The following is an 18,665-nucleotide window of genomic DNA, read 5'->3' on the forward strand; positions in this document are numbered from 1 at the left end:
TTCTACTAAAATTCAAATTTATGTAATTACTATTTATAGATCTTTAGCTAGCCAGGTATTGTTTCTGGAGAACTTAGAGATTTTGCGGAGTAAGTTTTCTTCTAATTCCTCAATCATCTTGACAGGTGATTTTAACATGAATTACAATGGACAAGCGAGTTCTCCTGTTCAAAATATCCTAACGAGTTTTAATTTTAGTATGCATGTAAATGAGCCAACGAGAATTACTATTCAAATTTTAAAAAGGTCTCTTGTAGTGTTCTAAATGGTTCTTTCTCAGATCACGAAGCGATACTATCTAAATTTGTTTTTACTCAAGGGCTCATTCGTCAATAAAAAAAATGGGCGTATATTTAGTAAGAGGTCATGTGAAGAGATCACATGGCCTTCAACTGAACCTAATGAAACCACCCATTTATTGAAAAGTCGCCGATATCGTTAATGTAAATCAAGAAAACGGTTCCCTGTCCCTATAGTTTTAAGAACGGACATAAAACGCCCATTTTATACCCCGGACTAATTTACAATTTAAATAAATTCAACTGCCAACTTACTTCTCAGACGTTTTTTCCTTCTTGGGCGACTCCTTCTCCGTTTTCACGTTATCGTTACACGGTCCGTCGAACAAACCGTTACTGCCATCTCCGCGATGGTCGTCAAAGTCCATCGGGCTCTCCCCGATCGAATTTAACACGGTATTCATGTCCAAGTTGGACCACTCGTCGTCCGAATCGCCGAATAAATTCTCCGCCTTAGGCAGCACCAAACTATCGGGGATGTCGGGCAATCGACTGCTGTCCTCCGCCGTAAAATCCATATCGAACGTCACCTCTTCCAATTCTAAATCGTCTTCGGTTAAGTCGCCGAATAGCGAACGGACCACTACCGGCGGATCCGGGGTCGGGGGTTCGGGATTAGTATCGGTTTCGGTCGGTCCAGGTGGTTCCTCTTCGGAAGTGTTAGCGGGTTCTGATGGCACGACAATGTTTACTTCTTGTTCCTGTTGTTGTTGTTGTTGCTGTGGTTGTTCAGCTATCGGTGCAGGAGATAATAAACTCACTTCCACTTCGGTGTTATTATCGTCAGTTCTAACGAGGGCAATTTGGGGTTTCTTTGGTTCTTCTGGTATAAAAATAATATCGTCGTCATCGTCCGCATCTCCATCGGAATCTATTACAACGGTGTCCTATAAAGGTGGAGATTTCATATTATTATGCAAATGTAAATACTTTAATTATCATTTTTATAGTTTTTGTACTGTTTTGCTCGTATTTTGTGTCTGGTTTTCATCATATTTGTGAGCGCCAATTTAGGTTACTTATGTATTAAAAAAATAAAAAAATAACATGAATTTGTTCCTTTCATCATGAATACACTGTATTATTGTAAATCCCTGTATTTGAAATTTTGTAGACTTTGCTTGCTTTAACTGTAATTATACTCTTAAAATGATTGGTATTGAAGTGATTCCAAGGATCTTTAAAAGGGACCGCATTTCGATCATATTATGTAAAAAGGAGCTAAATAAAAATAAATAAATAAATAATGCCTTTATTCAAGTATTTCTTTGTATATACTATGCAAAAACATAATATGAAAATGTACACTCACATCATATGCCCAAGAATAGCGCAACTGGCGAAGTTTAGCCTCCTGGCCATTCTTCCACTCAACCAATTCTCCGGATATTAAGTTCACCATCTTTAAATGTTAACAGAGAAAGTCCAATACAATGCTTTTAAAAGCTAACACTGAGGATAAAACAGTTTTAACCAACTATAACAATATAACAATGCAGTACATACACTGGTGGCCAAAAGTAGATTGACAAATTACTACAAAATTAGAAGCAAAGGAAAAACCGGTTGAGCTTATTAGTGTTCAAGAATGTAAACAATATAGTTTGAAGAAACAAATTCCATAGATTTTTATTGCTTGCAGTTTTTCTCAAATCCAATAATTTTGTTTGACTGCTAGGTGGCCAGAATTGGTTTGACAAACAACATATTTATTCAGTCTCTGAGTTTTATGCGTTGGTTTCTGTTGATTTGACTTTCCTTACTATTAGTTTTGAAAAATATTCACAATGCCACGTGGTATAACAATGCCACATGGTATAACTTTATCGATCGATATTAAAATGCGAATACTCGACCATTACCGGAAAGGGGTTAAACAGGCGGCTATTGCTCGAAAATTTTCTCTTTTGAGGGCAACAGTACGTCAAATAATAAAAAAATTTAATCTCCGTGGAAGTGTTGTTCCTCTAAAAAAAAATGGCCGACCAAACAAGACCACTGGTCGTGTTGACAAATTAATTTTGAAAAAAGCAAAACCTGACCCATTCGCAACTTCAAAAGAAATCAAGCTGCATTTGGAAGAAGAAGAAGGTGTGGGTTCAGTTAGTTGTCGTACCATTCGAATGAGACTTCCATATAGTGATTTAAAAACAAGACGCCCTGCAAGAAACCACTGCTAAGTTTAAAAAACGTACGGGCGCGATTGAGCTTTGCTCGAGAACATAGTCACTGGACAGTCTCCGAATGGAAAAAGGTTATTTTTAGTGACGAATCAAAGTTCAATTTGATTAATTCGGATGGCAAAATATATGTTAGGCGTCCTGTGAACCAAAGGTATGATCCCAAATATACGGTGTCCACCCACAGTCAAGCATGGAGGTGGTTCAACACCACCGAAATAAAGAAGGCCGCGGGGCTTCGCTGTGACGTCATCACAAGAAGGCGAATGCTTTGCACACGTTTATGCATCTCGGTAGCGATAAGGACGTGTATTTAGGATAATATCGGCCGTTATATTTAAAGCAGAATGTTTTTTAACGAGTATGGGTGTTAAGACTTGTAAAAACCTAATTTAGGCAAATAATTGTGTCTCTATCTGTCTCTGGAATAACCTCATAACCCGTGTATTGCCTCGATAACTTTCGACGAAGTTAAGATATTAATTTGAAATTTGGTACACATGTTGCATTCTTATAAACTATTAGTTAGGATTTCTTTTGAGTAATATCGGTTCTGAAAAAGGGGTAGAAAATAAAGGATGGTTTTTATTCTTTGACAAAAAAAATATTTGGCTTTGATAAAATAAAAAAACAATTAATGAGGAATGTAAACAAACTAATTATTAAAAATAAATTGTTTAACCTTCATTTCAATAAGGGTAATTGCAAAAATAAGAAATGAAACGAGGGTTGAAATTTAAAAAAAATTATTTGTATCAAGGGTTGTATATAGTATTTGGGGCTCATACAAATATCAAAAATAATACTTATACTAAAATTGTAGGTATTACCTATCTTAACTAGTATGTTTATATTTCATCTTTTTTTTTGTTTTTTGGTTTTTTTTGTATTTTTATTTTTAAAAAATTTTTTTAAAACTAATGTTACGTTTTGTTTTTCAAAATTTGTAGGAAACAGAGATTTCAGAGTTAAGCTATAACCATGTTTTAATTTGAATAACTTGTTATTCTCAGTATTATGGAAGTCAAAATCAGGAAATGTTAATATTTTATTAGGTTTAATGTTCATCCAGTTATTTTTTATACATTTAAGTAAATGTACAGAGTCAAATAAATAAAAAAGTGGTCTTTTGTCCTCTACAGGATAAGGATATACAATGCTTAATTGTTTTTTTGTGCAAAAATTACTCATAGCTTTACTATTAATAGCATTATTGTCACTTAGAACACAAAAAATTTTATAGCCAATGTCTTCTAGCCCAACAATTATTGATTTAATGAAAGAGAACAGTAATTTATGATTAATTTTAGCTATCGGTGCAATGTGGATGACCTCCTTAAAATTTGGACACAAACCATTTAGCATAAAGGTAAATGCAGAATTTTTCAAAGTGCTATTGTTAATTGCTGTACCGACAATATTCCCCCCTTTATAATCAAGATATGGATTTATATGTATTTCATCCATAAGCAAAATCATATATGTTTCATTTTCTTTGATATACTTAAACACATTTTTTGCATATGCAAGAAATGATTGTCTTTCTTGAACGCAAGGGTCTGACAAAAAAGAGTTACAAATGTTTTTTAAAGAATCTGGATGCGGCAATGTTAAATGTCCAAACCCCCTTAAATAACTGTAGGAATGTGCACTTATTGTATTTAATATAGAGCAAAAAATTATTTTGTCAGGTGAGTAAGGATATCTTTCTTTAGGTAATATTAATAATTTTAATTGTTCAGATATAAAAGATAATGTTTTATTAAAATCTTCACATTTAATAGACTCCAACATATTGCAAATCTGGTTTATAATATTTGTTTTTTCCTGTGAATTAATTTCATTATTGTTTTCTATTTGATTTTCTGAATTCAATTTATTAATTTCATTTAACAAATCTGATAAATCATTAATATTACTTATAGTGAATGGAGTTTTAAATGTTGGTTTATAATAAGAGAGTAAGTTATGATTGGTGCAGGTGAGTATTTTAATTTATACAATACAATATCATTTTGGGTATTAACAGATTTTAGCCAATCATTAGGCAGTACCATTGCATTAAAAATAGGTAAAAATTCTTGGAAATTTTTAAAAGTTATAGTTTTTTGATAGGCTGAAAATTCATCAATACTGTTTTGAATTGCTAGAGACAAATTTTGTTGTTCAATTTCAATTTTCTTTTTATCTCTACTTTTCCTAATAACTGGTATAGACTTTGAAATATGGATGTTTGAAATATGGAATAATGGATTTGGGTTTTATGAGGGATTTCTTTTTCACTTACCATAACCGTGGGGGGTACAATTAAGAGATCGTCGGGTTCGTCTTCTATCGTAACGGCATCTCCGATTATAATCGGACCGGGGATGTCTTCGGTGAGGCAATTGTGCTGCGCCCCGTCGGTAAAGCTGAAGTTATAGTTGCCGTCTTCCGCTTCTTTGTTAAAGTTTAAGGCCTAAAATTAATATGAGCGGCACTTTATTGGCTGGTTGTTTAAAAATTACCATCAATTTGTAGGTTTAAAGTAGAAACAGCTTTTGAGGAATTATAGGTATATACAGGGTGATTTTTAAGTTGATACTTTTTTTTTAACGGTGTATAGAACTCGGTAAAATATACATTTTTTTCAAATAACTTTATTCGATACACTTAAAAACAAGGGACATACAGAATAAAAAAAGTGTCTGTTTATAGTTTAGTTTTTGCTCGAATTTTTGTATTATCGATCACGCATTGTACCGATCAGTTAGTCTTAGACACTATTGGTTTATTGTTGTTAATTTTAAATTTGCAAATCCTAAAAATGGCACTTCGTTATGAAAACAATGAACTTGTGGATACGTTGCTTATTTATGGAGAGTGTCTTCAAAGTGCTGCTGCTGCTTCGGTATTATACGCAGACCGCTTTCCTTTACGGAATCATCCTACATCCTGAAGTTTCATAAAGCTTATTCAACGGGCTAGGGATACTGGCGATTTACGGGAACATCGTGGAGGGCATGCAGGAAGAGGAAGGAGACCTGAAAATGTTCATAGGGAAGAACAAATTTTAAATCTCATCGAAGAAGATCCAACAACAAGTATTCGAGTTGTTGCAGGGCAGGTCGGATTAAGTCAAACAAAAGTATGGACAATATTGCGCGAGAATCAATTTAATCTCTTTCACGTTCAACGTGTCCAAGCGCTACTGCCTGAAAACTTCCCCCGCAGAGTTCAGTTTTGTGAATGGTTCCTACAACAACATGAAAACGATCAACGTTTTTCGAACAAAATTTTAGCCATAGACGAGGCAACATTCACCCGAAACGGAATTAACAATTTTCGAAATACGCATGTTTGCTCTATTGATAATCCCCATGCAATTCGCAGAACCAATTTTCAACACCGCTTTTGTGTGGGCAGGAATTGTGAATGGGATACTTGTTAGACCATTTATCTTACCAGACCATTTGACGGGCGATGTTTATTTGGACTTTTGCAAAGTAATCTGCCTGTCCTGTTCTGAAGACGTGCCACTGAACATCAGGCAAGCTATATGTGGCTCCTGCAGGATGGAGCACCTGCCCATTTTAGACGAGAAGTGAGCGAATTTTTGGATATAAGTTATCCGAATCGGTGGAATGGCCGAAATGGACCATTGCATTGCATGGCCACCAAGGTCGCCAGACCTAAATCCATGTGACTTTTTTTTGTGGAAGTATATGAAAAGTTTAGTTTTCAAGACGCCTATCGACACACAAGAAGAACTAATAGCACGTATTGAGCAGGCTGCGGCAACAGTTAGACAAAAATTAATTTCTCTATTGCGTGCCGTTACGGAACAGTGGTTACGTCGAGCAAATCGTTGTGTTGAAGTTAATGGTGACAACTTTGAACAACTTATTTAAATTAGAGAGGACCGTATTGGACTCATTTTATCACATTTTGGCAATGCAATTTTTTTATTTTTCGGTTTTTTGAATAGATTTTGAATTAATATTTGAAAGTTATTTGAAAAAAATGTTTATTTTACCGAACCGCAAAACTAAGGGAATGAGAGCACTTTGAAAATTCGGAAAAACTCGTTTTTCAGTCGTTTATAACAGGATTCGAGCAGAACTAAGGGAATGAGAGCACTTTGAAAATTCGGAAAAAGTCGTTTTTCCGAATGCGATATCTCAGCTACTAGAAGAGCTACGACCTTGCGGATGGTCTCGTTGGATTCAGAACGGCGAAACTAAGACAAAACCGTTGGAATTTTCCCGATAGCTCCCATACAAGCCGAGATATCGGCCTTCAAAGTTTGGGTTTTTTCATTTTTCGGGTATACCCCCCCGTATCGATTTTTTCAGAAATTTTTTTTTTTCGAAATCGAACTAATTATACCAGTGTCTTCTTTGGATCACCTACATTACGAAAACACCGGGTTATGACAGGATTCGAGCAGAACTAAGGGAATGAGAGCACTTTGAAAATTCGGAAAAAGTCGTTTTTCGACCTCGTTTTTGAGGCCAAAAATGGGCTCCAAAAATGCGATATCTTAGCTACTAGAAGAGCTACGACCTTGCGGACGGTCTTGTTGGATTCAGAACGACAAAACTAAGACAAAACCGTTGGAATTTTCCCGATAGCTCCCATAGAAGCCGAGATATCGGCCTTCAAAGTTTGGGTTTTTTCATTTTTCGGGTATACCCCCCCGTATCGATTTTTTTTGACAAATTTTTTTTTTTTCGAAATCGAACTAAGTATACCAGTGTCTTCTTTAGATCACCTACATTACGAAAACACCGGGTTATAACAGGATTCGAGCAGAACTAAGGAAATGAGAGCGCTTTGAAAATTCGGAAAAAGTCGTTTTTCGACCTCGTTTTTGAGGCCAAAAATGGGCTCCAAAAATGCGATATCTCAGCTACTGGAAGAGCTACGACCTTGCGGATGGTCTCGTTGGATTTAGAACGACGAAACTAAGACAAAACCGTTGGAATTTTCCCGATAGCTCCCATAGAAGCCGAGATATCGGCCTTCAAAGTTTGGGTTTTTTCATTTTTCGGATATAGACTTCTATACACAGTTTTTTGTCAATCACCTCCAGCTACCCTCACTTTATATGTCATTTTGGTAACCCCCATCGTGTGACATATTTTATGCAGAATTAAAAGGTCTATTCAACAGTGCCACAAAAAAATTCAATAGGTTGACGTACCAGCGAATAGTGGACCTCAAACTTTCGTATTTCGAATGGCTACCATAACTGTGATACAGCATTTTAAAGGGGATACAATTTCCTATCTAACCAAGACAAAAAAAACAAAATCGGTTGACGTGTGTTAACTTTGGTAGGTCAAATGGTTGCCTCATAGTGTCACACTTTCCACCTTACTTCGCCAAAAAAATTGATGCAAGTTAAAGCGATTTACCAATAAAAATGTATGATAATAACCGGTTCATTGAGTTCAAATATATATATTTTTTTAAATATCTATTATTTGTGAGAAAATACCAAATGCTATTTTGAAATTACTCTACATAAAAATGTAATAACATATAAAACAATTTATGGCCAGTAGATTTTTGATAATACCTGAATAATATTGCTAAAAATAGATCGAAAAATCTGTACTGCTCACTAGAAACTCATTTACACCAATGAAAAACAATAATTGACGAAAACAGATTTCATACTTACAATTTGAGTGAGATCAGTTCTTTTCCACATCCTTTTCTCCTGGAACAGCCGCGTTATAGGATCAATCTCTTTCTGTTCAACAAAAATTTCTTTATGATTGTCCTCAATTTCACCGGGCAGGATCAAAGTGGTGGGTTCCTCTAAATCGGCCAAAAAGTCCTTCGGTTTTTCCACGTTCCACCACCTCCAGTAACGCCTGATCATGTCCCTAATGCAATACCTCGGGTCGTTTTCCATTGATTCAATGATTTCGGTCAGGCAAGTGATCTTGAGCGCTTTCAGGTCTGCAATGCTTTTACTGAAACGTGTGTACATAACCTGAAAAATGGAAAATATGAAATCCAGTTGGGAGAACCGAATAAAGCGAGTATACCCCATCAATTTCGTCCGAAGAGGTGTTTCCTCTGATCGTTTTCACTTTCTGCCAGCCAATAAAACACCTCAAGTAGTCAGCATTTTGATGGTTATATTTTGCTCTTTTCAGAAAATACCTAAAAATTATTCTTCCATGAAATCACTACTCTATGATGTAATATTTTAAAGTGGGGTTTTCATTTTTTAATTAAAAATACTCTTAAACTTACACAAAAATATATGTCCACATCCTAGAATGTTCCACCTCATTAGGGTATAATTGCACTTTAAACAAACAGTGAAGTATAGAGTCCATCCTATACAGCAAACAAATAGTTAGTAAGTATCTGATCCTTGCGGCCAGCCGAGACAAGTTTCTTTTCTATAAAAAAAAAATTGTATATCAAACCTTTAAAAAAAAACACATTAAAATCATACCTTCTTTCTATCTATTTGCACATTAATAAAATCCCGAACCAACTGGCAATAAACGACAAGAATATCCTCCATAATTGCCAAATACTCGTCGACGCAACTCGTCCCGATAACCTTGTAATTTTTAGCCAAAAAAGGCAAATATTTCCCCAACAGGTTCATCAATTCATACTTCATCTTGATCTCACCATTTTGGCTTTCTAGCACCCTAAAAATTCACATTGGAATAGTGTCAACACGTTGAAACCGGGCAGAAATATCATTATTAATCTCCAAAATGTTTTTCACAAACTATTTTGAAATGTTTATTCTATTTTAATTACTGATTCAATCAATTATGCTTTATTGTATGAGGAACTAACAGTCCTATTTACAAAGCTGTATTAAGGAAAAATGTAAAAGTACAAAAAACATTAATTTGTAATGTTCATGTAAAACAAAATAGCAACAAAATGCAAATAAGAACAACACTTATAAGTTTACAAGAGATTAAATTAACAATACTTGCTTCATGATAAAATTCCTCATGACAAGAAAAGGCCTTGCTTAACAATACTTTATTGACCTGTTTATTAAAAAGTCTCTCACTATCTAAATTTTTGATGTCCAAGGCAGATGGTTAAATATTCTTAATCCCTCATATATGATTGCACTTTTCGTCGAGGAAGTTTTTGGAAGTTATATTATTTTTCTGACTATAATTAATTGGAGGTATATTAGTAATATTCATCTATATAACTAGATTAGCATCAAACGAAAAATTTATATTAATTTTTACAGCATTTGTATACTTTTATTGAATATTGTATTAAACAGAAAATTTTTATTCATAGATTGTTTCATCATCAATTATACAAATTTTAGGCAATTAAATCAACTAACCTTAAGTAAATTTTTAATTACCCTTATATACAAATAATGATTTTCCTAATATTTCATTTATTAATTTCCTTAATTACAGTAGTAAAACTCCATCTAATATCTCTATATGTACTTTGAAATTTTGATAGATAATTAGGTTTATGTCTTTTAATTTAAACAGGAATTTTTTTTAGCTATACATTATTGTCCAAATATTGATTTAGCTTTTAATAGATGTGGCCACATTTGTCGTAATGTAAATTATGGTTGATTAATTCGAGCCCTCCACACTAATGGGGCCTCCTTTTTTTTATTTGCCTATATATTCATATCGAACATGGTTTATACTATGGATCTTCTTATTTAATTGAAATTGAATCATATCAGGGAGAACTATTTGTTTTTAGTGATAGCTACTGCATTTTTAGGGTATATATTACCTTGAGGACAAATATCATTCTGAGGAGCAACAGTTATTACTAATTTTGTGTCAGCTATTCCATATATATTATGGAATTTTAACTTGTTTTTATCAAAATGTTCGTGGTCGTAACACTAAAACCGAGACTTTTTTTCTTGCCGCCATTGCTCAGGATTTTCACACCATATGCATCACCGAGACATGGTTAAGGCCCGAGATATCTAGTGGTGAAATATTTCCAAAGACTTATCGCACCCTCAATGTAAAAGTAACGTATCTTAAAACTTCGAGTTTTGAGATATTGCAATTTAAAATTTTGGAAACGGATTAAATATGCTTAACATCTATTGAAAACAATAAATCTTATTTTGCTAGATTTTAATATTTATACTCAAAATAAATGTTCAAAAAGGTAGGTATTATGTTAAACAGATTATTTAGAATTTTAAATAAAGTTGGAGTAAGTACAGATATTTTTGAGATGTGGTGCTGTTTTACTAGGCAATAATTATGTATAACCTAAAAAAACTAACATAAAAAGGGCAAATTGTCAAAAATTAAATAAACAATATTTTTATACAAGGTAATACAAATAACATTTTAGAAAGTTATTTCGAACTTGTATTTCGCTGTCCGGAACATCATCTCCATATCATTTCAGGCTTACCCTTATTTGTCATAATTACCTTTATATCGGTCCACTTTACCTTTATTTTATCAGTATCAGTGCTAAAATTTAAACCTATATCAGTAGATTTTTGAAGATCAAACATTTCAGATTGATCCATTTCTTTTACTTTCTCAGGAATCCACTGAGAAGGGATAAAAATAAGTCCACCTTTTAACAAACGTTTTTTTTCTTTTTCAATGCATGAGTGCATACTATTGCCTTCATTTTGTGTATGACCTGTTACCAAAAATTTATGCGTTATTGATTGAATTTCGAGGAAAGTGGTTGCATATAAATACAAACTAGCAATGTACTTATTTTTATTCTGCCCGGCGCAGTTGTCAGAATAAAAAGTAACATGTTTTTCTTGGCAGTTTCTTTCTAGGAATTGCAGAATACAACTTCCAATTTCATTTGCACCGCGCTTTGCAATATTCTCTGACCAAACGTAGCATGAACCCTCTTTTGTAATAAAAGTCTGAGACTTGTGAGCAAGGTGTGGTAAGGACGGACTGTAAATCATAAACAGCTACAACTTGAGTTAGTTGAATCTTTTAAGGCATTTGATACATCAATCTCTTTTTCTTGTTGAGCTTTATTTTTGTCATCAACGTGTTTGTCGTATTCACTTTGAAGCTGAACTTTTTTTTGAGAAGAATAATTGGCATACCTTTCGCAGGTACTGACGCGCGGCTAATAAAATATCAACGTTTTTTGCGTTGTGGCGTTATTGTATTTGAATTTTCTCAGTAAGTTGTTGAAGACATACTAACATATTTGATGTTATGTTCGTGTTTTTCTTTATTTCTTAACTTTATGAGGATAGATGTTTAATGTAAAAATTATATATTTTATTTTGCGTTAATTTAACACTTTAAATTTAATAGGAAAAAATTAGTTATTACAGGTTAATAGTGTTACATTTTTAGATGTGTTAGGATTCCATTATTTTGTCTGTCAAACATTCTTGATTTTATGGGCAGTATACTTTAATATGTTACTTTTACATTGGAAATTTTTTGCTATAGTTTTATGTTAAAATTTGTTTTATTACAATTTTAAATATTTCCCGCCCTTTTTTCGAATGTGTTACTTTTTCATTTAGTAAATTATCGTCTTTTCGAGCAAACTCAATAAAAATCTCAGTTTTTACTTTTTTTGAGATACGTTACTTTTCCATTGATAGTGCGTGATGATGTTTACCGGTCGGACCGAAAATTTGAATCTGTTATTGCCACACGTGGTGGCGGAGTTCTCTGTGGAGTTTCTAAAAACATTGTGTCTGAAAAAATTAGTTTGTCTGATTTTTGCAACAGTATTGCGCCCTCTATCGATGTTGTTGGCTGTAAATTTACTATTACTATTAATTAAGAATGGAAAATTACTAATTAATGGAAAAAAGACTGTACAAGTGGTTTCTTTTGACCAACGGAATAAACATTTAATGGTAAGTGGCGACATGATTAAAGAAAAAGCAAAATTCATTTATTCACAGCTCAATGAAAGGAATAAATCATTTACCGCTAGTGAATGATGGTTACAAAGATTCAAAAAAAGATTTGAAATTCGTTTTTTAAAAATTTCTGGGGAAAAACTGTCATCTCAACCAGAGCTTGAAGACTCATTTAAAATGGAAATTAAGAACATTCTAAATCAGCTTGGATGACTGCCGAAATTTTTTAAAAATGGTTTCATTATTCGTTTGTACCACAGGTAAGTTTTCCTTATCTATACATAGTTTTGTTTTATGATTAGTACAATCATATTAATTTTTATGAAGGTTAAGAGGTTCTTAAAAATAAAGGTCTGCCATTGAAAGCTCTACTTCTTCTGGATAATGCACCATCGCATCCAACCGAAGAAGAATTAAAAAGTGAAGATGGACAAATTATAACCATGTACCTGCCACCTAATGTCACCCCACTCTTACAGCTTGTGGATCAAAATGTTATTACGCTAAAAAAATTGTACTACAGAAAAGGTCTTCTATCATCCATAGTGGCCAACAATACGAATGTCATTGATGCCCTAAAAAACCTGATAATAAAAGATGCAGTGATCAATTTAATGTCTGCTCATCTTGAATCATCTTGATTCTCAAGTTATCAAAAAATGTTGGAAAAACATTTTAAATGTGGTGTCCTCTACACATGATGTAGACAGTGATGATGAAAATGTACCTCTTTCTCTCCTAAAACACCAATGGGACAGCACTGCTCAGAAACCCATATCCGAATCTCATTATTATACATATATTGACACCTCAGGTAAATTTTGTCATTTTATATTTGAATATTAAGTCTTAATTTTTTTTTTTAGGGAACTTTTGAATATTCTGACATTGTAGAGTGGAATCAGTGTGAAGTATTAAACGAGGTTGAGCAGGAACCCTCAAATAAAATTTCAATAGATAGTGTTAGGTTCCACCCTATTTAATTAGGGATTACGTCGGGTTAGACTTGTAGACAGAAAAAGAAAGTCGTATAATTGGTTACGAGAAATTAATTTATTCTCCTAAACTTTAACTGGTTAATCGCGGCAATCTCTGATTTTACACTTTACTTTACATACAACTATTTATATTTTATGGATTTTTATAAAAGAGCGCGGAGCCCGGTACATGTCTAATATGCAACCACCTGGTCTAACATATCGCAAAGACTACACTCCAACGACTGTTTTTAACGGCGAAAATCGAAATTCAGACTGGTTACAACCATTATTTTTTGCAAGCGCCCTACTTCTTTTTTATTACAGGCGGCTCGAACTTATCGCGGGAACAGATCCTTTGGCGGCGCGTCTTTTTCAGCGCTTTCCGGGTACGAAGCCATAAAGCACGAGCCCTTCTGCCGAATTAGGGGAATGTCGAGTGATACAAAATGGTATGAGGTATTTAAAACCGTGGGTATGGCGAGCTAACTATTGAAATATAAAAATCTCCTAACAGATAGGGCAATTAATGCCTTTAATATAGCGATTCTGTGGGCAGCAGAGGAAAATGAAATTGACATAAATGACCTTGTAGTCTTAAAAAAATTAAGAGAGAAAGCTGTGAGGTTAAAAGTAAAACAACCTAAAAAACAAACAAAAATTTCAGACTTCTTTAATAAAAACTAATTTCTTAAAGTTTGAAATTTGTTGTATCTTTTTTTCTTTACAGTAAGTAATATTTTTAAGTAAGAATATGAACTTTATGTTATGTTAATTACGTTTTGTTTCTGTTACTTTTGGTAATTATAAATGTTTAGTACACATAAAGTGTAACCTTCGTTAACGTGAATAAATCGATAATGTGAACAGCCTTTGTTTTTTTGAGTTCACGGTATTGAGTGTCTACTGTATATACGTTTAGGGTTAGGATATAATTTATTTTGTAATTTTGTTAGAATGGTGACATCCCACAAATAAATAAATAAATTGACAAATTACCTTTGAGAGGTTATAAAATGAAATCCATTGGATTGAAAGATTGAAAAACGGTTTTTTACGCATTTGTTTAATTTGGCAATATTTATCTATGAACATCAATTTTATAGTTTTCACTAAAATGATCAAAATGCTCACCTGTCAAAAAAAATGCCAAAATTTTCTAAAAACTTAATTGAAAGTTCCTCAGTAAAGAAATGTTAAAAAAATAAGACGAATCAGTGAGAACCATTTCCCTATATATTCAATAGCCTCGGCACCATAAAACCTCTAAGTCCAAAACCACGTATTTCAATTGCTTAATCTCCGAAACTATTTTGATTTAAGTATATGTCATGTTATCCATCAAATTTCATAGAATTTTACGTAGAATCCAAAAATGCAAAAATATATAGGGTGTCTTATTTAAAATAACAAAGTTAGCATCTACTTCCAGTATAACGGAAAACGCCGCCATGTTGCAAATAGTTTATAAAATAAAGGCATCATGAAGCACCACTTTTTTTTTAATTAAATGTTATCGGAGGTCCAATATTTGGTTAAGTGAAGAATGGCCTATGGCTAAACTTTACCAACTGTTGACTGGGTGTGTGCATTATGACGTATTTTTCTTTAATAAGTATTTTTATGCATATGCTGACGTTAAGCATAATAAATGAAAAGTGTAAGGATGATTGTTTTGTAAAAACATGTGACTATTTTTATTAGTCTTCATATTAGATTTCAACATTTTCTTCAGTTAAGCAACTCTTATTTTTGTATATGTACTCTATACTGAGGAAACATAAAAATTATTACTACAATTATCATCACTAAATTCTGAAATTACTTAATTTTTAAATATGAATTCATGAACTCACTCTTTAAACTGCCTCAGGGCCACAATAAATTTACTTTCGTCTTGGCATCCGCACAACTGCTGCAAAATTTTAGTTCTAGTCTCGAAACGGAACCTGTTCAGGCGCTCCTCGGGGGTCTCTAGGTCCTCACCTATTAAAATCACCACTTTAAATTAATACATTCTTAAGATTACTTTGAGCTATAACGTACATAAATTCACCAATGGGATCACATTCTTTTTATCCTCCAATTTAATGTCCAACCCAGAGCCTGTTTCAGAGCCTTTGACTGGTGTGTCAAGAGACTCAGTTTTAGTAACGGTCTTGGTGTTGTCTGCCAGATCTATGCTAATTGATTCAGAAGAAATACCGGAGGTTGTACCGGTTTTTTCTTCTGAAGGGCTTATTGTCTTCTGCATCCCTGTCGGTGGCATTTTTTTAGGGTAATTTGACACCCTTGGGGGAGCTTGGTTCCAGTTTTGGTAAGACCTGCCTGTATTTTAGATATAAATATTAAAATGTCCACACAGTTTTAGTCTAAACTTACCTTGGTAATAGGTCCCTTGAAACCTCTGATTCTGGACATGAAGACCACCAAAATGACTGGGTTGCCTGGCAAATTGCTGAGGATACCCGTGCATTGTCGGAGGGTATGGGGGGTACTGTGGGTGTGGAGGAGGCCCATTGTAGCCATTCCATGGGTGCATTGGGCCTGGAGTGTCATTATAGTTACCCTGATGTGGGTATAAGGGATTCATTTTGGTTATGATGCCATTACACAATTAATAGGGTTTTTGGTGCACTATCCTCACTGAAAATAGTATTGCAAGAATTAGGTCTGTATACTTCATTATATATGGGATAGGTTCAAAATGTAAGGTTGATAAAATCAACCTTAACCTGGCACCATTATGTTTCTTAGGAGTCTATACATGAAATAGTCAATTGAAATTAATTAAACGTTAAAGGTATCCAAGGCCTGTATATAATCACTTTTTTATAGATTTGTATGGTTAAGATATGGCCTGTGGTTTAGGTACCTTATCTTCACTAAATTTTATCTGATAGGTCACAAATAAAAGAGTGTATGTTCTTAAAAAAGGTGTTCCAAACTTTATTGGCTTCATGGTTTTTAACATAAATAACAAGACATAAACAGCCATAAACAAAGCATAAAGTACAGTCAATGGTTAAAATTAAAAGAAATGTTACTAAAATAAAAAATACAATATAGTTTATTACTTAGAATCTGTGGTTGCATAATTACAAACCACAAATTTAAAAAGCTTGCTCTAGGCAATGAAAATTGTAAGAAATTCATGCTGTTCAGTTTAATCTCAATTAAAATTGTTATCTAGAAAAATATTTGAGATAGCAATTATGTCTTTGTGGGATCCAGCCAACTGGAGATCCTACTAAATGATCATATAGAGATAGAATGGGTCCAAAACCTGCCACAGTATTGTGGTGTTATCTGCGAATATTATGAACTTGCCACTGATTGGAAGATTAGCAATGTCATTAATGTACAGCAAGAAAAGGACTGGACCCACAAATACACATTGACATTGACCAAGCAGGAAAAAACCACAATAGAGCAACTCCCCTATTAGCTTTTGTAGCACCAACACAATGAAATGCCTTAACCAAATCGCAAAAAAACTGCTGCAGAAACGCCACCACCATTGATAAACATGTACAGATGGTATACAGTGTCATTTGTACCAGTGCCTTCACAAAAGCCAAACTGACACTTGCTGAGGATGCCATTTATCTCAATAAATGAAAGCATATGCTTCTTGACAAATTTTCCTGTGATCTTGGACATTGTTCGATAAAAGAGAAATGAAGTAAAAGGTGGAAAGATTGTCCAGTATGCCATCTTTGTAAATGGGTATAATTTTAGCTGTTTTAAGACATGATAATAATAATATCAATCAAATCCTTTATTAAATCCATAAAACATGTAGTTACATGAATACACATTTTTTATTACCTATGTGAGGTGTGGATTTTGTCAGTAAAAAAAATTCTAACTTAATTAAGTATACAATTAAAATATTTATAAAATTTAAAGCATTCAGTCACTTATCCATTCATACATCCATTCATGTCATGATTTATCAACATATTAAATTTAAATATAAATAAAAAGGCAAAACGCGAGTACACAAAAATTAAATAACAAGAAAATATAACATTCATTCACAAATTAACTCATGCACTAATACACAATACTAGATGAGAGTTTCATTTAAATTTTCAGCCATATACTCATGAAGAGAATAAAAGGCCTTTTCTTGCAGATATATTTTTAGATCTTTCTTTATCTCTTTATCTGATTTTTCTCTGAAGTTTATTGGGAGTTTATTCCAGACATCTAAGATACTATGTACCACATTTTTCTTAACAAATGTAAAATTTGGTTTACAAGTCTTGCAATTGTTTTTGAACCTAGTATTATGCGGATGTTGCCCTTTCAGATTCTCAAAAAAGATTTTATTGTATACATACAATGAAATACAATGAAATGTTAGGATTTTATGATTAATAAAATATGGTTTACAGGATTCCTGATAGGGTAAATTGAATAAACTATATCACCTTTTTTGCAAGATAAGAACTCTTTCAGGGTCCCCCAAATTTCCCCAAAGAATTATACCATATCTGACTCTGGACTGTATATAGGCATGATATGCTGAAAGGGAAGCCACTGTACCCACCTCCTGTGTTATTAGTCTCAAAGCGAAGCAATATCTAGACATATTTGCTGCCACCAACTCAACATGGGCACCCCAATCCAATCTTTCATCCATCATTACCCCAAGGAAGTTAGCTGACTGCTGTGTTCTTATCTCTGTCCTTCCAATTTGCACTAGAGAACTTTCACTAGGCCGTTGTTTAAAGTTTAACATTTGCGTCTTGTTGACATTCAGCAGAAGATTATTTATGCTAAACCAGTCTTCTAGCAATCCAACAGTTTGGGCCACTTGATTTGCACACTCCTGATCTGTATTTTTGCTGCATATAAGACTTGTGTCATCAGCAAACATAACCATATCATCATAGACATTGGTGACATCATTGGTGTAGATTATATACAGCAATGGTCCCAGAACGGACCCCTGAGGCACATCTTTTTTTATTTCTTTGTAACCAGACTTGAACTGTCTACCATCACACTGCCTACGGTTTGACAAATAGGACTCTAGAAGTTTAAGGGCAACTCCTCTGATTCCATAGGCTTCTAGTTTTTTAAGCAGTATTGAATGGTCAACACTGTCAAAAGCCTTGGATAGGTCAAGAAAAATTGCCATTGTAGCTTTTCGATCATTCATTGATTTAATAATTTTCTGCAGTGCTTGATATATAGCCCTAACTGTTGATCTGCCTTTTCTAAACCCGTTCTGTAATTCTGCCAGTATTTGATGTTTCTCAAGATAAGTTTCAAGCCTGGTGTATATAATTTTTTCAAAAACCTTATTTATATTGGGGAGCAGTGATATTGGACG

The 18,665-nt window shown here is 33.6% G+C and overlaps 1 protein-coding gene across 7 annotated transcripts in view; it reads right to left on the reverse strand.

The window, feature by feature from the left end:
- LOC126734828 (uncharacterized) overlaps window positions 1–18,665 on the reverse strand; it is a 54,558-nt gene that overhangs the window by 31,780 nt on the left and 4,113 nt on the right. For all 7 annotated transcript variants that reach the window (XM_050438588.1, XM_050438587.1, XM_050438583.1 and 4 more), the window contains exons 2-10: window positions 15,701–15,964; window positions 15,365–15,646; window positions 15,175–15,304; window positions 8,940–9,144; window positions 8,732–8,883; window positions 8,521–8,638; window positions 8,148–8,465; window positions 4,767–4,937; window positions 555–1,186 (exon numbers count right to left, since the gene is read on the reverse strand). In XM_050438588.1, the coding sequence (XP_050294545.1) occupies window positions 555–1,186; window positions 4,767–4,937; window positions 8,148–8,465; window positions 8,521–8,638; window positions 8,732–8,883; window positions 8,940–9,144; window positions 15,175–15,304; window positions 15,365–15,646; window positions 15,701–15,911 (2,219 nt within the window). In that variant the 5' untranslated portion in view covers window positions 15,912–15,964. The remainder of the gene's footprint in view (window positions 1–554; window positions 1,187–4,766; window positions 4,938–8,147; window positions 8,466–8,520; window positions 8,639–8,731; window positions 8,884–8,939; window positions 9,145–15,174; window positions 15,305–15,364; window positions 15,647–15,700; window positions 15,965–18,665) is intronic.

The sequence above is a fragment of the Anthonomus grandis genome, chromosome 4, assembly GCF_022605725.1.
Source record: "Anthonomus grandis grandis chromosome 4, icAntGran1.3, whole genome shotgun sequence".
Lineage (NCBI taxonomy): Eukaryota > Metazoa > Arthropoda > Insecta > Coleoptera > Curculionidae > Anthonomus > Anthonomus grandis.